Source organism: Lagenorhynchus albirostris, chromosome 20, assembly GCF_949774975.1.
Source record: "Lagenorhynchus albirostris chromosome 20, mLagAlb1.1, whole genome shotgun sequence".
In the NCBI taxonomy this organism is placed as follows: Eukaryota; Metazoa; Chordata; class Mammalia; order Artiodactyla; family Delphinidae; genus Lagenorhynchus; species Lagenorhynchus albirostris.
Genome location: NC_083114.1, coordinates 20,222,608 through 20,243,035, shown reverse-complemented (window position 1 = coordinate 20,243,035; position 20,428 = coordinate 20,222,608). Strand labels below are relative to the sequence as shown.

The following is a 20,428-nucleotide window of genomic DNA, read 5'->3' as shown; positions in this document are numbered from 1 at the left end:
TCTGGATATCATGCTTGTGGAAATGGATGTTGCCTCTTCATCATGACACCACTTCTGTGAGGTAGGGAGGACAGGGCAGACATTTTTGTGGCCATCAAGCGGATGAGAACACCGAGGCTCAGATAAGTGAGCTGTCTTCCTGAAGTTGCTCAGGTGATAACTGGAAGAACTGGGATTAGGATGCTGGATGGGCAGGTCTGGGCAAGCCCTCTACAAGGGGTCAGGTGTGCATCTGACCTTGGAAGGGAAGCCAGACCCCCGCCCATACCCCCGTACCTGAGAGTGAAGTGCTCCAGGCTGGGGCTGGAGGGAGAGGAGGAGTTGGGGGCCAGGTAGAGGAGGATGCTGAGCAGTTCCCCGGGCTTGAGGGGCCGGTCAGGCAGGCGGATCATCAGGTTGCTGTCCAGCCTGTGCTCCTGCAGGGTCCTTCTCGGGGGCGGGCGGAACAGGCTGATGCTCCCGATGCGCAGCAGGGGGTGCTGGGTCGGGCTCTCGGCCCGGGCCCCGCTCCCGGGTCCGGCACCCCGCCGTGTTCCTCCACAGCCTCCCGATGCATCCGGGGCGTGGAGAGTGTAGTAGAGCTCGGCTTGCTGACTCTCCCCTGTCGCCTCGGGCTCCAGCCCATCTGGAGACTTGCGGCGGGCAGTGGGTGGTGCAGCCGGGGCCGGGGGCCCGAACCAAGCCAGGGGCAGCTCGGCGCGCACGAGACAGGTGGCCAGACCCCCGCTGAGGCGGCAGGAGCTCTTGACCTCCCGGGCATCCCGGAAGGCGTGCAGGCGTACGCAAGGCAGCCGCTCGGTGACGCCGAAGTCATCCCAGTCCCGGCCGGCCACGTAGAACAGCACCTGGGCCACGGGCTGCGAGGCAGGCACGCGGGGGTGGACGATGAAGGCTCGCACCTTCCAGCTGACCGTCAGGCGCTCGGGGATGTCCAGGGTGCTGGACGGCTGCAGGAGCTCCCGGGCCACCACCTGGCTGGTGCTGAAGGGTCCCAGGGAGACATTGAGGACGGGCAGCTCCTTGGTCTGGAACACCACGAAGGGCTCGGAGCGCTGCAGGGAGCCGTTGGTGACCGTGGGAGGCGTGCGCCGCACCTCCCGCAGGAAGAAGGCCAGCCGCGTGTGTGACAGGCGGTAGCTGACCGGCAGCACCGGGCTGGCCTGCGGCCCCGGAGGACTGGGGCTGGCTGGGTGGGAGCGGCCAGAGGCTGGGGACAGACAGAAGAAAGACCCCAGAGTGGTCAGGAGAGGCTGTGCTGGGACTCCAGGGCACCCCAGCCTCCCACCCTTACAGAGGGCCATCCACTCCCAGCCAAGTGGAGCTCAGCCCAGCTCTCCATCCTCAAGGCTCCAAGCCGGGCTCCACCTTTTCTGGTGTGTTAATTGCCCTCTTGTTGATGATTCATTTCTTTATCTGCGATGCAGGGGTAAAGCTAATGCCGGTACAAAGCATTGTGAAGGTTTAAAGAGGTTTTATCCTCTGGCATCTTCGTTTGTAAAATGAGTATAAAAATTGTTTCTGCCTCAAAGAGCTATTGTAGGGATTTAGCGAAGTCATGTGCGTAGAGGGCTAAGAGCAAGTGTGATGCCGAGGTGGTAAGTTTTCACTCTTACCATTATTAATGGTACAGTGCAGTATGTATTTAACGATTTCACATTGTTTATTAAGATTAAACTATTATTCATGCATTATTATGACAGGCAGTGGCTTATTTGATCCTCATCAAGTCTTTGAACCAGGTATTATTATGATCTCCATTGATTCACCCAGTTTTCTATCAGTAACTTCTCTTTTTGGAGAGCCTATTATTACCTCTTACAAATGAAGGTGCCGGATGCTTAAATAACTTACCCAAGTCACATGAGTGAAAGGGGCCAGCAGCTGGAGTTGAACCTGGGGCCACCTGGCTTTCAAACCCAAGCCTCTACTCCTTTACTGCTCCAGCTGCCTCAGATGGTGCAGGGTCCCCAGGGATCCCACATCACCCCCTACCCCCTATATGTACCACCCCACAAATACACACTGGGAAGTTGATCCTCGTCCACCAAACCCAAACGTGGGCCTTGGGGTCTCGGGCTTGACTTCTCCCTTCTCTCGGCCACTCACCCCATCCTCGCAGGATCCCGCCAAGCTGTAGCAATTCTACCTCTTGGCTCTCTGGTCTGTCCCCGGCTGCCCCTGACCTCCATCCCCAGGCCCCTGCTCCAGCTTTGGCTTCATTCCTGTTGCTATGACAACATACCGTTGTCTAAGTGGGTCTCACCTCTCCCCAGCTCTTCCCTTCCCTGGCATACCCTTCCCCCCTATAGCAGCCAGAGGGATTTGTTTCTCCCAGACACAGATGGGACCTTGTTGGCTCCTTACTCCCAGCTCAACACCTGTTGGACACTGTTAAGGAACAGGAAGGACCAAGATGGGGAGGTCTGAGGTTTGAGAACCAGTTCTGGATCTGCTGCTTAGAAAGCAGTTGGGTTGGCTGCTGTGCCCTGGCCCAGGTCATTACCCCTGATCCCACATGTGTGCCTGCAGCCAGCCTCCCTTTAGGGGGCAGGGACATGCTCTCAGAGACTCCAGAGGACCCCGAGCCATGTTTCTCACCTTTGATGTTGTGTTGTCATTTGTTTTCGAGAATCAAGAAATTGCTCTATAATTTATGTAACACAATGCAAAAGTGTATTGTTAAAGACTGTCCCTTCTGCTTACAGAACTCACCTTGTGCCTGAGCGTGGCATTCAGGGCCCTCTACAACGAGCTCCAGGCTCCCCTTTCCCCAGTATTCCTCTTCCCAGGCTCCTGCTGCCAGCATAACTGGACAACTTCTGGCTTTAGCGCTGGCCGATGCTGCCTTACCGTCCCTCCTATGCTCATGCTGTGCCCTCTGCATTGGATTCTCTCCTATCCTATCTGCACACATCCAAATCCGAATCTTCCTCTAAGGCCCTGCTCAAATGCCACCTCCTCCACGAAGCACTCCAAGATATGACCTCTACTCCTGGGAATTTCCTCAGAGCTTTGCCCTTCTCTGAGGGAACCTCTCATCCTGCCTTGCATGAGAGTTATCTACGAGGCCTTGCACTGAACAAGTCTTTAACAAATCACTGTTGATCTACACTGAGTGATTCGCAGAGACTCCGTCCCAAGGAGACTCCTAATCAGTGCTATGGTGGTTACTTGCCACTTATGCATATTATCATGTTACCACCATCAATGAAACCTTGATGGTTCCACAAATGTTCACACCCAATTCCTCATAAATGCGATGAACTAAAAATTCCCTGCCCTTGAGGCTCTGGTGCCTATGTCTGATGTTTTTTAATTTGTGGTTTAATTTTCTCATTTAACAAATGAGGCAATTGGCTTGGGTCACAACAAAGGCCCTGGGTCAAGTGTCCTAAGAGGAATGGCACCTAGTCTGTGTGACTCCTTAGGGCCCTGCTTGAGCAGTCCTTAGGACCAGCTGGTCCCTGGTCCTCTAGGCAGCCCATGCTTTAACCATCAGACTGCTCCCTCTGTTCCCAGGAGAACTCTGTTCTCAGGCCACCCTTCTCCACTAGACGTCCTGCAGCCCTGCAAGGTAAGCCAGCTGCCGATGATGGGGTAGAGATGTGCAGCCTGGTCCCAGATGAGAATAGAAAGGCGTTTGGAGAGACGGGAGCCTTCCCTGCTGCTGCATAGAATCCCTGCCCCACGGTTACCACTGGAGTTTCTGAGAAGGTGTCCCTGATGCCTGGGGCGAAGCTGGCCCAGGCACACATGTGGGATCTGGGGTAATGACCTGGGCCAGGCACAGCAGCTAACCAACTGCTTTCTAAGCAGCAGGAAGCAGGCAAACGGAGGCTTCAGGACTCAAGTTTAAGGCTTCTCCCTGCCACGCTCACGAGGCAACTTGCTTCCCATTTTGAGCCTCGGTTTCCATCTCTAAAATTGAGGAGGTGACATCAGCCCCCTCACAGGGATGTTGAGAGTAGCTGAAAGACCAAGGGGAGGAGGGGGCACTGCTACAGGTGGTGGGATGTCCAGGACCTGCAGGTACTGAGCTGAGATGGGGAGAGGCCACCGTGCTTCTCCTGCTGGGGTTGGAGAAGGGCACCGGTTGTCCCTGAGCTGTAAGTGCTCAGGCCGGGTGGACAGGGTAGGGATGTGGATGTCAGAACCACTGGCCCTGTCTCGTTTACCATCCCCAGGAGACCCCAGAGGCTACTAAGACTAAGGCACTTAGTCCCCTTTGGCCCTCTCACCGTCCCAACCTCAGGCAGGGCCAGCCACCTGGACCCCTTGGAGGCACAGTGGGGCGGGGCCACCAGATAGGCAGCAGACTCAGAGGGGCGTGGAGAAAGGGATTGGAGAAATGTGCTTGCGTGCACCCCTCCGCCCTCAGATTTTTGTTGAATGAATGCAATTCTCTGAATGAGCTGCCCAGCACTGACTGGGATGCCATGGGCTAATGAAAGCACCCTCCATGGGGCATCCCAGAGGAGACTGGATGGCCAGTCAGGGCAGGGCTGCTGGGCTGGGGGTTCTTGATCTCTCTCAGCAACCTTGCAGATAAGGAGACTGAGTTTCTGAAACAGGGAGCAACTTATATTAAGAAGGCAACTAGCATTTAGAAAAGGGAGCCAGAAAAGATGGTATTAGGGTACTACCATTTTGTACTGATGTCATCATGACACACAGCACTGCCCCCCATCACCACCCATGAATCATTCTATCCTCTGGGGCCCTGAGACCCCTCTGTGGGCTGAGTAGGGGCGGGGGTGTTCCTGAGACCCCAGCACTAATCTCAGCTCTATGGCTCAATTACTCTGGAGCCTAAAGGAAGTTGCTTGATGTCTCTGGGCCCCAGTTTTCCCAGGGAGGTAGGGGAGGCCCTGGAAGCTGTCTGGTGTGGTGGGGCTGCCAGGAGGAAGGGGAGACTGGGGGAGTTGCCAGCAGATCAAGTTTTTGGAGACACGATGTGTGAATGTGTGTGCACACATGCGTGTGCTGAGCTGCACGCTGGCCGGCATCTCACAAGGAGCTCTAAGCTCCGGGCATCATGGAGCGTGGAATGGGCTTGGGAAGGAAAAGCTTCTAGAAGTTTCCCTGAAGGAAGACGGATGGGGTAAGGGAGGGTCAACCCGGAGCCGAGCTCAGCCAGTTCCAGAGGTGAAGGAGGAGTGCTCCAGGGGTGCCGCTCGGGTGGACTTGCTGGCCTGGACCTGCCCCGCCTCGGAAACACCCAACACAACTCCCTCCAGTCTGAGAGGGGAGCACGCACGCACACACACTCACACACCCATGCTCATACACAGCCTGGCACACACCTGCTCGTCAGGCCCCCCACCAGGAAGCCCATGACAGGTAGTTCTGAACCCCGGCCGCCCCCGGGCCTCTCACCTGCCCCACTTGGCTCCCCGGACCCCAGGCTCCACCTGCTGACTTCTGTTTCAGCCCAGCTCGCCCTGTGGACCAGACTTAGTACTGCCTTCCTGTCAGCAGCCTCCCCTCTCCTGGGAGCAGCAGTCGGATTCTCCCTCCATCTAGGTGGCCTTGGGCCTAAGGAATCATATGGGTCTGGCTTCCCTGCTTCTGTCTCCCTAGGGAAGGGGCTTTCCCTGTCTCATCATGTCTCATGGTTAGCATTACACGCCCCCCTTCCAAATTCATACGTCGAAGTCCTAACCCCCAGCACCTCCTAATGTGACTGTGTTTCGAGATGGGGGTCTTTAAAGAGGTAATTAAGTTAAAATGAGGTCATACGGGTGGGTCCTAATCCAATATGACTGGTGTCCTTAAATGAGGAGATTGGGACACAGACACACACAAGAGGGAAGACCATGTGAAGACACAGGGAGAAGGCGGCCGTCTACAAGCCAAGGAGAGAAGCCTCAGAAGGAACCCACCCTGCTGTCACCTTGATCTCAGACTCCCAGCCTCCAGAACTGTGAGAAAAGACATTTCTGTTGTTTTTGTAAAAGTCTCTGGGACTTTGTTATGGCAGCCCGAGCAGGTTAATAATAGATGGGGATGAGCTATTTCTGTCCCTCACGGCCTCAGTTTCCCCAGTAAGATGTGGAGATACCGTATAGGGGTGGAGGAGGAAGACAGGCTGGGATCAGGCAGCTTTTGTAGACAGGGATAATGATGGAGGCTGAGGCGTTCCCAGCGCCTCCCCTGACTGTGCCTGGCATGTGACCCTTCCTAGCTGAGCTGAGCCAGCTCCTTCCTCCCTCAGCCCTGGAGGGCACATCCAGCTCTTAACAGCTTGGTAACTAAGGATGAGGTGTCTGTGGATGTAAGAGGTCTGAACTCCCATCTCCCCCCACCTCCAACCATCCCCTCTCCCACCAGCTCCCCTGGGCCCTGAACCTGCCCACCTCAGGGACCCTTGGGAGCACCATCCTGGGGCCACTTCAAGACTATGCTCAGCTGAGAGCCAGAAGCCATCCTTCCCTTCTTGTTCCAGAACGAGACTAAGGCATGAAGAGAGGCTTCACTGGAGCTAAAGAAAGGCGCTGGACCCACCAGCACCCAAGAGAACATTTGCCCAGGAGGTGGGGTGTGGGGGTCCCCTCATCCTTCCATGCCCAGCTTAGGCATCACCTCCTCCCTGAAGCCTTCCCGGATACCTCCACTGCCACCACTGCTTTGTTCTGTCCAGCTCTGGCTCTGGCTGATCAGGAGCTTGGCCCTGGTATAAGTGTGAGATGCAAGTAATCAATGATCTGTCTCAGCCACTTCTGTGAATTTTTCCTGGGGGGCAGGATGCTGGTCCATGGACCCCTTCGTCTCTCAAGCCACCTCCAATCCAACACCAGAAGGCAGGTACTTGTTTATGCTTTTGTTTTTCCAGCTGGATTGGGATCTGGGCAGACACTGGGTCTAGACCAGCTTTGCATAGTGCCTGGCGTGGCACACGGTCGGTGCTTAACAGATGTCAGTTCTACCCTCTTATAAGGCTGGGGGCACCTGCTCAGGGCCATTGGCTGGATAGAGGCCCTCCCTTTTCATCTCAGGCTGGCCCTAGGTGTCTGGGAATGCAGCAGGGGCCTTTGCCCAGCCCCAGATAAGCGTCACACCTTCTCCCCAGGCACAGAGGCCAGTCCCTCTCCCCAACCTATAGAATAGATAAATGAATCTGTGTAGAGGCTAGGGCCAGGCAGTCTGGGGGAGGGGGCACCTCTGGCCATCTCCCTGCTTCTAATCAAGATCAGATGCCTCCTGCTTCTATCTCTAATTGTCCCCAAATTAAAGCTAATCGCTTGTAAATCGGAAAAAAAAAAAAGATTGTCATCAGCTTTGGTGAGTTTGAGGCTGAGGGGCACAGCAGGGCCAGAGGACACGGGGCTGTGCTGGGAGAGGGATTGGCCTGCTTACCTGTGTGTGTGTGTGTGTGTGTGTGTGTGTGTGTGTGTGTGTGTGTGTAAGAGCCACACCTCAGGTCTGGTGCTTGGGGATCCTTCTACTCTTACTCCTGAACTTGCCTGAACCTAAGAATCAGCCAGAGAAAACAAAACAGCAATAGCAAACAGATTCTCGGGCTGGATCCAGGCAGACACAATCACAATGTCCAGGGGAGAGACCTGGTAATCTGTGTTTATTAAGGATCCCAGGCGTTGATATTATCATAGGAGTTTGGACCACACAGCGCTAAGCAGGAAGGGCTGGGAGATGCTGAAGGGGTCATGACCTGCATGGCATAACGTGGTGATGCTGGTGGTGCAAGATGAAGCACCCAGAGCCCAGAACAGTGCTGGGCACGCACTGGTGCCAATTCTACAAAGGGATGAATGAACGGGTGAGAGGAGGTGAGAGCCAGGGTTGATGCAGGTGGTGAGGATCCTAGTGAAATCGAGCAGGACCCTGGAGGGCCCTCCGGGGTACAAAAGCCTTTCCCTGTCCCCCATTTCTTGTCTGTAGGAAAAAGACTTCGGTCTCCTAGGCCTTCCCAGAGTTCCACAAGAGCAGGCACAAGCAGTTAGTGATTTGGACAATAGAGTCACAGCGCTCCTAACTCCTCCTGCAGGGATGTAAACAACAATCTGATGCCTACCTTTGAGTTGTTCTACTGAAACAGGTGGAGGATGGTGACTACATGCTGACCACAAGTGTGTAGACCTCAGAATGGCTGGAACCAGAAGGTTGAGATTCTGGAAACATCACCCTGTTACCTCACCACCAACCAATCAGAAGAAGGTGCACAAGCTGATCAGGCATCCTCTGACCCTCTCCCCTAGCACCATCTTAAAAAACGCTCGCCTGAAAGCCACCGGGGAGTTCAGGTCTTTTGAGTACAAGCCGCCCGTTCTCTTTGCTTGGACCTTGCAGTAAACCTTTTCTGCTCCAAACTCCAATGTTTCAGTCTGTTTGGCCTCACTTGGCATCGGGCACATGGACTTGGATTTGACAGCACTAGGGGCCATGCGGTCCAGGATCAAGAAGCCAGGGATGGGCTATGCACAGTGACCCCTCCCAACCCAGACCTCCAGGCCCACAGGAGGGGTGTGACCTAGGGGGTACACTCCCCTGGCCCAGGACAGTGGCAGTGGAGGAAACTCTGCACTGAGGACCCTGAAGAGCTAGAATAGGGCTCTCACCAGTAGGAGGGATGCTTGCGTTCCAGCACTGCTCTTCCTTGGCTGATGGGTGGATCTGACCCAGGGCAAGCATGTCATTTCTGCACCCCAAGGCCCTATTTCTCCGTCAGCAAAATGGGGAGTTAGCAACCGATATACCAGTTACTCCAGAGCGGGGTGCTGAAGTAGAAAAACACTATGTCTTGAGAAAGGTTTTATTTTTTCAATTAGTGATACCCGGTGTTAGTAAGGGCTTTAAGATATGGGGCGATCACATGACCTGCTGTTGGAGGGTAAACTGGGCAAGCTTTCTAGAAAGCAATTTCAAAATATGTTTTGAAGGCCTTGAAACCGTTCATGCTCCTTGCCCCAGTAACTCTGCCTTTAGGAATCTACTAAGCAGAAATCGGCTCAAAAATTTATGTGGAAAGATATTCACCACAATGTTCTGTTTATTAGTAAAAAATTAGAAACAACCTAAATGTCCAAAGGCAGGGTATGGTTAAATAAAAGCAAATGGCTAAGCATGCAGGTTTCCAAAAATTTTTTACTCAGGTTGGAAAATGCTCCCAAAATAGTTTGAACTAAACAAAGGATGGTGAGAAACTGGCTATATGGCATGATATCAGTTTTTATGTAGACACTGGGAGGAAATACATCAAAATGCTATTGGTGGTTATCTCTGGGGGGCTGAGGATTATGCATGATTGTTATTTTTTACTTTATGCTTTTATGTATTTCTAGTTGTCTGGAAAGAACATGTATTGCTTGTAAAATTAGAAAGAAAACAATAAATGTCATTAAAAATGAAGGAAAGTGTTTGAAGCTATTGCAAGAAGTTTTTTTAAAAAAGGAAATTAAAAAAAAAGAAAGAAAGGAAGAAAGAACCTGTGTGGTTTGGGAGCCACACAAATTCATATAGAAATCTCGGATCTGACACTTCTTAGCTGTGTGACCTTGGGCCAGTTACATAACCCCATCTGAGCCTCTACTTCCACACTTGTAAAATGAGAATAATCGAATCTATTTCATAGAGTTGTCGTGACTAAATGAGCAAATTGCTTGGTGTAGTTCCTGGAACAGAGTCAGTGATGAGGGTTCATTCATTCATTCATTCATTCATCACTTATTGGTTATTTAGTTCTGAGAGGAGGGAAGCGCTGACCTGCTTTTCTCCAGCACTTGGTGCATTGCTTAACTCATGGTAGGTCCCCTGTCAAAGTCTGTTAAGTTAAATAGGACAAGTACAGAGGTGACAGGCACATGAAGCAGAATGTCCCAGGGACCTCGAAAGCAGCGCTGAAGCTGGAAGGAGGGCTAGTTGTTGGGGGCTGTGAAGAACCCAGACCAGGAAACTCTGTGTGACCTTGAGCAGGTCATTTCCTCCTCTCTCTGGGCCTCGGTTTCCTCATCTAGGAGAAGAGGCTGGTCCCTGCTCAGCCTGCCATATATGACTTAGGGCTGGGCAGGGGCCATGTGTGCAGGGAAGCCTGGTGGGTTCTGAAGCAGGCAGGGGCGGCTGGAGGTGACAGCTGGGCCAAGTGGTCCCAAACATGGCCCTCCCCTCGCCCCACTAGGACAGGGCCTCTACGTACTGTTGAGCAGTTTGGATCTTGCACAAAAATGCTAAAACCCAGTCCCAGATCTGCTCACCAAGCCCGGCACCTAGTGTGGGGCTGCTTCTGTCTTTTTCCAAGCTGACAGAGATGCCGTATAGGCTGGTCCATACCGGCGTGTTCCCACGCAAGGCGGGACTGCGGTAATCCACCCCTTGGAGGAGGAGTCCAGCCGAGGAGTGGGTGACTCCCTGACATCCACCCCCTTCCTGAGCGCCACTGCATCGCCCTCCTCCACCTGGCTCTGCCCCTTCCCAAAGCAGCTCCGGGCAGGGCTGCATGTCACCCATCAACCCAGTCCTCTGGCCCCTGTGTCCCCACCACCGAGGGCCACTGTGTGCCTGAAGCCTGGGCTGGGCTGCGGGCAGCAGGAACTGCAGAGGGGAGGACATCCAGCCAGCGAATACGCGAGAACTCCCTGCAGCGTGGGGGCGGGGTCAGGGCTGGCCACTGAAGGCTTCAGCCATCCGCAGCCCCCAGTGGCTCCTGCTGTCTCCTAGTGGGCTGTAAATCCTGGGGAGCCAGCTTCCCCATACCGTCCCCATGCCCCACCCGGCTGGAGCACAACATTGGAATAAGTACGCTGGGGGAGGGGCCAGCGGAGGGGTCCCCTTCCCCCACTTGGCCCTAAATTCCCTCCTGCCTGCTCACTGCCAGCAGCACTGGTGATTGGCCAGGTCATTTCCTCCTATCTGCCTCGGAACTCCCCATGTCTTAGCTAAAGGGATGGCAGGGTCCCTACTCCCACATTTTACCGATAAAGAAACTGAGGGTCTGGAAGGCTCCCGTCAGACTGGCTCTGCCAGTTATTAGCTGTGTGACCTTAGGCAAGTGACTTAGCATCTTTCTACTGGGTTTCCTAAACTGTAAAATGAGGTGATAGTGGCCCCTCTTTGAGCAGGTTGCTTTAAGAATGAAATGCACATGTTATAAGATTACCTGCAGGCACTTCAACCATGCCTGACACCCAGTTAGCCCTCTTTAAAGGTCAGCTGTTGTTTGGGTGTGATTACCACCATCATGAAACAGATCCCCACACAACCTCCTGAGTCAGGGCTCTCCTGGCCGTACCTTTTGCTTCCTCAGCCTAAAATCCTTCCCTCCACCGGACTGGATGCTACTGCTCAGCTATGCCCCCTTGTCTCTTCTTGTCTTGGAGAACAAAGGAGGAAATCAGAGAGATGTAGGTGGAGGAAGAGAGGAGGGAAGGAGCAGATACTGGCGGACGCAGGAAGGAACCGAGCTCAGCTGACTTGGGAGCTAGGGATGCTTCCCGGGGTTCAAAGGAGGACCAGGGCACTGGAAGATCAGGCAGCCACAGGTCCCCGAGAAGTTACTGCTGGGACAGCCCCTATGTGCTGGAAATGACCATCTAGTCTTGCTCCAGAGCACCTGGAGGGCACCTGAGGCCCCCGGGGGGGGGGGGCGGGTTGGGGGAAGGCCTGCTGGGTACCCAGCAAGGTAGATCACAGCCACGGGAACAGGGCTCTCATTTCCCTGGTCATCCCAGGGGCACCTTCTTACTGTTCCGGAGCCTTGCTGCCAGACAAAAGCAATCCCAAGGGGAGCCCGAGGAAAGGTCTCCTGGTCCCGAGAGACTGTTTGGGCCGGGGATCACTCCCTCCTCCTCCAGCTTCTGCTCTCGTGGGATCCTGTAAGCTACATGTGACACTGGGGTGCAGAGCCTCGGGGCCCGTGACAGAGAGAGGGTGAGATAAGGGTAACCCGGGAGGCGGTGATATGGACCTCTTGGGGGCGAGGACCTTGAGATGGACAACTCAGATGGTGTCCCTGGGCTGGAGGAGCCTGAGCTCAGAGGTAGGGCTCCTGGCGGGGGTGGGAGTGGTGGGGGGGCAGGAGAGGAGGGGCATCAGCTCCAGGGACAGAAGCTCTACCCCTTCCAAGTGCACAGCGACCCTGCACTTGTAAGTTGTGAGCATGTGTCTGTCTGTTAGTCCTTCTACATTTGTGATCTCAGGATCAGGACCAGAGGCTCAAACAGGCTCCTGAAGACAAGGAGGCCTTGTATTTCCAGGCAAGCATCCCTCACCCCGGGAACATCTCTTTTATAATTTATTTCTGAAAATCTGGAGGGGCCCCATCCTCACCCCTGCCCCTAGCAACAACCGGCAAGGCCAGGGCACACCCTTGGCCCCAGACCTCAGTCCCCCAGCCTAATGGGCCAGATGTGAGGTCCCTTCTGTTATGCAGAAGGCTCGGTGGGGCTCAGCGGGGGAGGGAGAGGGTCTGATTCATCTGCTGCCAGGTGTGCCGGTGGCTATGGGACGAGGGACAGAAGGCAGCTGTGGGAACAGCTCCTTGTCCCTGGTGGACAGATGGCCCTCTGCTCCCACAGCCCTCTTGGACCCCACCTTCACCCCCCACACTCGCCTCTCATGGGGCCTGGTGCGAAGCCACCTGATGTGGTCTTTTGGAGAAAGGCCTTTTTGAGACAAAGGCCTGCCTCTTCCAGTCCAGTCCTCAGGCAAACAAGGGCCAGGGACCTCGGGCAGGGAAGAGGGGTGGACAGCAGCAGGGGGCGGGCACCCTCCAAGGGAGCGGGTCTGAGGGAGGTCACCCTGTATAGGAGAACTGGCCCCTCCCCCAAGGACCTGGAAACCCGGGCTTGACCTACTCGGCTGACCTACCTAACCAGACCGCTGGTCAGGCTGCCAGGGAGGCCTTGGGGACAGAGAGAGAAAGAGCAGAAATAGGCAAGGATGGGGGTGGGAACTGAGAGGTACAGAGGGAAAGGCAACAGGAGGGAAGAGTCGGGGTGGGGAGAGAGAGAGAGGAGGTAACCCCAGCCTGGTGGGTGGCCAGTGGGAGGCTGCGGGGGGCCAGGCCCCCCAGGAACCCCTGTAAACCTGTACAGCCAGCCTGGGAGCTGAGCGAGCTACAGCGGAGCAGCGGGGGAGGGGAGCGCGGGGGAGGGGGCTGCTCTCTGAGTTACACTAAGTGACTAATGTGCATTATCCTAATTATAGCGGAGCAAGCTGAGCCTTCCCACTGGCACAGCCGCCTGCATCTCCTAATAAACAATTAGCTGCAAACAACAGGAAAAGAAAGTGTGTGTGTGAGAGAGACAGAACGACGGGTGGGGGTGGGTTTGGAGCTGGGCCTTGAGTGGGGGGGAGCTGGGGAACCACATCACTCTTTCAGCTCATTCCACCAGGTCAGGGGTCAGGGTTGCAGCAAACAGCAGGGCCCCAGAGGTATAGGGTGGGCTCATATTTAGAGGCTGCTTATGGAGTGCAGGCACTGGGCTGGATCCCGCCTTCCCACCTTCCTCACAATAACCCCCGGAACTAGCATCCCTGTGTTTTGGTTTTTTTTTTTGCGGTACGCGGGCCTCTCACTGTTGTGGCCTCTCCCATTGCGGAGCACAGGCTCCGGACGCGCAGGCTCAGCGGCCATGGCTCACGGGCCCAGCCGCTCCGCGGCATGTGGGATCTTCCCGGACCGGGGCACGAACCCGTGTCTCCTGCATCGGCAGGCGGACTCTCAACCACTGCGCCACCAGGGAAGCCCTAGCATCCCTGTTTTTGCCAATGAAGGAACCAAAGCTCAGAGAGGCTAAGGGGCTTGCCCAAGGACACACAGCTGTGTGTCAGCCCTCCTGAGTTCCCTGAGCTCATCTATAAGGAGCCTGGAAGCTGGGGACTGACTAGGCAATCAACTAAACTATGCTCCAAGATCAGCACTGGAGGTGGGCATGAAGGTAAGATTTTCTTGCTGGTCCACAGTGAGTTTTATGTGAACCATCTCTGATGTTTTGACAACAGTCCAGAGACAGGAGCCTTCTTCCGATGCCCATTTTAACTGAGGCTTAGAGACAGGCAGATATTTGTTCGAGGTCTTGGAGGTGTAGTGGCAGTTTGAGGTTTGGAAGTGACTCCTGATCCTTGGGGTGGGGTGTGGGGGGTCCCTCAGTCCTGGGCAAACTGGCACAGTTGTTCACCCTAAGAAGGAGGCCAACCATCCCTCTCTCTGCCCACAGGGTACTGACGGGCCCTGAAAGGAAGAACTGAGTGTGTGCAGGGGTAACTCTGAGGCCTGGGCCAGTTTCCCAGGCAGGATGGGAGCCGCTGGAAGATGAGCTCTGCCTGCCCATTGGGGAGAGACTCAGAGGATCAAAATCACAGCCCTGGATTCAAGTTGCTTAATCTTTGAGCCTTGACTTCCTCATCCACAAAATGGGGCTAATGAACACAGGTGTCGTGAAGAGTAAACGTGGGGATCCATGCAGAGTGCTTCACACAGACCCTGGCTCACAGGTGCCCCCATGTCCCCCATGGAGCCCTCCTTGATCAGCCCTGTCCTGCCCTGCCCACCTCTCAAAGCCTAGGCCCTGTTGTACCTGGTTTCTCTTGGCATCACATTGATTGTCTAGCTGCTGCTCCGTTGGTATTTCTAACTCACTGCTGGACAGAGGTCTTTGAGACTCTGGTTCAAACCACCCACTTTACAGATGAGAAGACTGAGATTCAGAGAGGAGAAAAGCCCTGCCCAGGTCTCACATCTCCCTACTGCCCCATTGCAGCCCATTCCTCTTGCCTGTGGGATGCTTCCCTTCCTGCTTCCCAGTCCAGCATTCCCATGAATGTTTCCTTCTTCCCACAGTACTCTGTGTTACCTGTTCTACCTCTTCCCACTCCCCAGACCACACACCTGGGTCTGGGCAACTCCAGCCACGCTCTCCCTGCCTTCCGTGCCTTCACACATGCTGTTCCCTCTGCCTGCTGTGCTGTTCCCCTCACACTCCACCTGGTAGGTGTCACTTGTCCTTTGACTTCTCCCAGGTGTCACCTCCTCCATGAAGACTTCCTTGACCCTCCCCCAATGCTGGGTTAGGACCTGACTTCTGAGCTGCTCACATGCATCATTCTGTACTTTTTTTCTCTGTGCTGCCACCATTGGTTTACAGAGTTTGCTTTCTCTTAGACAGAAGCCTTGGCTGAGGGCAGGGAGCGGGCCTTTCACTATGCAGCCTGACTGCCTAGTACAATAGTAGGGCTTGTAACTAATACTCAATAAAGATATTCAACAAATAAATATTTATTCAGCCCTTTCTCTGCTCAAGACCCTGCTGGGAACTGCCAGGGAGACAGAGATAGAGAAGATGGTTTCTGCCCTTAAGGAATTTGCTGGCTAACAGGGAAACCAGACAAGTACATAAATAACCACATAAATAAAAGGTAGGAAGTGCTGTAAGGCTTTGGAGAAGAGCAGAGCTCCCTGGGTGTTTGAAGAAAAGCCAGATACCTACACAAGAAATGCTTGAAGAAGGTGAGTATAGGGTGTTGAAGAATGGGTGGAAATTCAACGGTTGCCTGGGTGTGATGGGGCCTAGGTGGGGGTCGGGGACCTTTCAGGTAGAGAGAACAGGGTGGCAAAGGGGCCAGGGGTTAAAGGCAGCTTTGGACTGAGTGGCATGTCACAGGGAGAGCTGAGACTGGATGGGCACCAGGGGGCAAAGGGCTTAGAATGCCAGGCGAAGGCATCTGTGGATTTTATCCCAGGGGTTTTCAAACTGTTTTCTGTGGAGCCCTGGGGCTCCATGGAAGTGTCTCAGGCCCAACAGGAGGAGGGTTCACAGCCATTCTGATCAGCTTTTGTAGTCACCTAGGCTTTTACACGAATAATAGCTCCTATGCCTTTAAAAGTCTGCCCATCATGCCATGGGCGATGGGGAGCCACTAGGGTTCTTGAGCAGGGGAGTGATGCCAGGAGGTGGTACCTGGCCTTGTCTCCCTGCCCGCTCCCACCCATACACACACACTACATACACTCAAGACAGTGGGGCAAAAGCAGGGGAGATGGATGAAGCTGCCGCTCTGAGGGGCTGATACATAGCGTGAGAAGCAAGTGCTGTAATTAATTTCCCTGAGCTTAAGTTACCTCAACAACCTGGCAGGTCGGCCTGGGCTCTCTGCCCCGGGCTCAGCTCCTGGCATCCTACGGTGAAGGGGCAGAAACCCCTGTCAGGCACCTCCCCCAGCTAAGCCCCGCTTCCCACCTGACAGCCCTTTCTGCTCCCAGTCGCCTTCCTCTTCCTCCTTCTCCCATCCCCATCCCACTCCGCTTTAATCCACCCCTTCCTCTGGCCTTGCCCAGCACCTGTTGTGAGGGTGCTGAGACAGCAGAGCAGCCGTAAGGCTTCTCCTCCAGCCCATGTGCAAAACTGAACACAGGATTCTCCCCAGACATCCCCCAAACTCCACACCTAGATCACGCTTTCCCCACTTCTCACTGTGATTCACACACCATTTAAAAAGGTCCTGAAATCCCACCTCTTCCAGGAAGTCTATCTGGGCTGTTATAAAAAAATCTGAGCTGAGAATGATTCTGAATCCTCACTCAGGGGAAGAAGAGATCCATAATCGATGAATGATGTCTGCTGTGAGTGCCAGATAGGAACTGTGGCTTCTGTGTCACATCTTTATCGTCTTTACCCTCTTGATTCCCAGCATCAGATGGGGGGGTATACAACGAGACATTTTTGAGGTCGCTACCGCCCTCAGATTCTGGAAGAGGCTGCACAAAAACAGAGGATATCCTCTTCAATGCTGAGGCCACCTCCTCCCCCATCTCTGCTAAAAAGATCTGCATTAACTCTTCTGTGGTCTGATCACCCATAGCTGGGGTCTCGCTGCTGGTCCTCATTTCTGGGAGGAAGCAACGAGAAGACAGAAAACAAGAGTCGCCTTCCCAACAGTTCTTTGCTCACTCCAACTTGGGGGCAGTGTAAAGTTCCACTTTGAAGGTCAAAGTTTTAACCTCACGAGTGCAGACATGCCAAATGCTCATTCCATCTTGGGGTGTGCAATTAACAACAATAACAGTGACAATACCATTCATGGAGCTCTTCCATGTGCCAAGTGCTTTCTGTCCTCTACTTTCCATTCTTCCATGAGAGCATGTATCCATTATCCCAATTTTATGCAGAAGGATGCTACAGCCTAGCCATGTCCAAGGTCACAGATAACAGATGACAAATCTAGAATTCAAACCCACGTCTGACTAGCACCAAGGCATCCTGGGGAAGAGCTGTCTATTGCCTCTGAAAGGTTAGGTGTTCTTCCCAGGACAGCCATGGATCCCCTACCTGTCACCTTGCACCCTTGTCTGCCTCCCCTTGTGGTCTGCGGCCCCTTAAGCATGTGGTCAGTGACTCTCATCTCTGTATCTCTAGTCCCCAGCTGCCACACAGTAAGGTTTCCCTAAATATTGATTGAATTAAGATCAGTGAACAGAATTATGGTGGAGATAGACTTGGAACGAAGAATGAGTTGGTAATTTCTTGGGATCAGAGCTGCCCAGCAATAGAAGGGGCTGCCTTGTGAGGTATCCCCGTCCCTGAGAGGATCCCAGCCACCTGAGACTGATGATCTCCATCGAGGATGCTGCGCAGGGGCTTCTGTACAAGCAGAGGGTTGGCCTGGATGACCTTTCAACTGTGAGATTCTGTGAGGCTGCCGTCCTTAGGAATTGCCGTCTGCTGTGTGGAAGGCATGGGAAGAAAGAAGGAGGCAAGAAAAGGAGGAGAGAGGGAGGGGTGAGTGGGAGATGCTGAGCTGGGGAGAAGAGGGCCCCTGTGCTGTCCTTTGGGCAGGGCAGATGAAGCCAGGGATGGCAGATGGGACTACAGCTAGAGAAAAATAGCCACATCTCTGCTTATTTGGAGAGGTCATGGGATTGGGGTGGCCCAGTCCCCCCCTCTTGCCAGGGGACACAAGCACAAACTAAGGGTATGAGGCTGGGTCCCATGGCTCCCCGGGCACCCCCTCCCAGGGACCAGGCCTCATAGAAGTTCCTGAGGATGGGGAAGCAGGGCCGAGAGGCAGAACCAATCTAGAGCCCTGAGTATCCAGCTCTGCCCGGCCTCTGCTGTGTGACTTGGGCATGTCCTGTCTCTTCCCTGGGCCTCAGCTTCTATGCCTGTGACCGCTCTGGCCCTTTCCACTTCTTACTGTGGACCACTCTCTTCCTGCGTGGTAGACAGAATTAGCATCTCCATTCTTCTGGGCCCTGCAGTAGTATGATGCAGCCACACCCCTGCCCTGGCCTGTGGTGGGTGAGGTCTACTTCCCTACTTCCTGATTCGGGGCTTGGTCATGGGGACTTTCTTGAGCCAATGAAATTTTAGCAAATGAAACACACATAGATGCTTGAAATGTACTTGCAGAATTGGGTCTTTTCGCCAGGAGAAGAATAAGCCTCAAGTAGTGCCCGGTCCAAAGAAGATGCAAGAAACATGGACAGAAGGAATCAACCAGCAGCTTGGAGTCTTGCCAGCCAAGCCCAGTCCTGAACAGCCAAACCCCAGACACCTGCAGACTTACAAGAAATAAATGTGCCGTGTTTTACACCACTGAATTTTGCGGCAGTATGTTATGCGGCATTATCGTGGTAGTAGCTGACTAATAAATCTTTCCTGGATGCATGGAATCCTGTGCTTTGAGGGGTTGTCTCAGCCCTCTTCTGCTTGGAGATAAGGCCATAGCTTATTGGAGGGACAGGGCAGTTCCCTGCAGCCCAAGGGGGACAGCAGGATGGAGTCTGGCTGCTTTGAGGTTGGGAGTGTCTTTCGGGGAGGCTGGCTCAATGGGGCCTGCTCTGGAAAACGAGGGAAGGGCTTCCATCGGCGCTGCTGACCCCACCACCGAGGTCAGGGTGCTGAGTACACCTGGCCTTATTCCAAAAGGAGACACCTTTGCTGGGCTGAGCTTTGAAGAGCCACGTGATTCTGGAGCTCTGCTGAGCCTCACTCATCATATGGTTCACGTTCTGAGGGCCGCAATTGCCCGTGTGAGAGTCAGGGATGAGGGACCAGAGTCGGCTCACTTAAGACTTCATGGCTGATTACATAAGGAAATACAAGCAGCTCTTTAGGCAGCGGGGGATAAGCACGTCCCTCTCAGTGCTGCCTTGGCATCTGCTGGCCCTCCAGGCTTGCCCTGGGATTCTGGGTAGCTGGGCTGTGGGCATTAGAAGTCTGCGGCTTAGCTTCCAGACTCACATAAACCTGGCTTTGAATCCCAGGCCTGCTTCTTTCCAGCTGTGTGACCTTGAGCAAGTTGCTCACCCTCACTGAACCTCTGCCACCTCTCCTCTAAAGGGCCCACAACAGTAGTAGACATTCCACGGGGTTGCCATGAGGATGAATGCAAGTCCTATGCGTGGTGCCTGGCACAGAAGTGCTTGGTGATACAAGTGAGCAGGGCTATTAATAATAACTCATTCTCATTAGACTCAGGACTTTATCTTCCTCGAGATGCATTCATTCCTTTACTCGATCCTTCAAAGGCTTTGCATGTGCCAGGCGGGGCACAGAGAGGTCACAGGTAGTCTCTGAGGGGTACGGATCCACAGGCAGCTGACTCAGATGCTGAGGGTGTGCAGAGACAGCACCACCATCCAGCCCCCTGCAGCTGCTTCGCTGTTTTGCACCAGCACATCCGGAAAGATCTCCTGAGAGCTGGCTCTCATTTCTCTGCAGATAGTTCACTTATTCCCTCCCACTTGGACCTGCTTCCCCATCTTCTGCCCTTGGCGTACATGATTCCAGTCACAAGACAGGATAAGGCAGCCAACTGGTAGGGTCTGAAAGGGAAGCTCAGCTAATTGCATGGTGGGTGCTGGCCCTGCTCGTGCACGGCTCCCAGACTCTCTTCCCCCACGGACCTCTCCAGAAACCACTGCCCGGGCCGTGCCCTCCCTCTGCCCTGAGTGTTAGGCCCAGATTGGCTCCATGGGGATGAAACCTGAGCTTCAGGGGACACTAGGGAGCTCTGGATCTTCCTCTTCCCTGCCAGTCTCCCAATGTGACAAGTGTCACCCACTGGGAACGGAGATAGAGAAGGAGTACTCCGTTTCCCAGCCCCTTCCCCCTCCTCCCCCATCGCCTCCAGGAGGGCTGTCAGAGGCGAGGTGTAGGGTCCTAGCCTAACTTCTTCAGGCCCTGCAATACTAGAGATGGGAAATTGAGGCCCACAGGAGTGAAGGGGCCTGTCCCAGCTCACACAACTCAGGGTGAACAGAGCTGCGTGTCAGTCTGGGGATGGGGCCTCTGATTCAGTTCTCACCTAAAACGCTGCTGCTGCCGCCCCTTTTATGGGTGAGGCCAGGCCGGGGCATAGCCTCACTACCTCTGCTCCAGAGACAGGCAGGCCCTTGACTCACAGGGCCCAGCTTCCAGGCAGCACTCCTACCCCTGCTAGAAGACTGACCTCTCCTTGGCTGGGTGGCCCAGCA

The 20,428-nt window shown here is 54.3% G+C and overlaps 1 protein-coding gene across 1 annotated transcript in view; it reads right to left on the bottom strand.

The window, feature by feature from the left end:
- The window catches only part of TMEM132E (transmembrane protein 132E), a 51,732-nt gene that overhangs the window by 10,453 nt on the left and 20,851 nt on the right, over window positions 1-20,428 (bottom strand). The window contains exon 4 of the mRNA XM_060134742.1: window positions 277-1,255. Coding sequence (XP_059990725.1) covers window positions 277-1,255 — 979 coding nt within the window. The remainder of the gene's footprint in view (window positions 1-276; window positions 1,256-20,428) is intronic.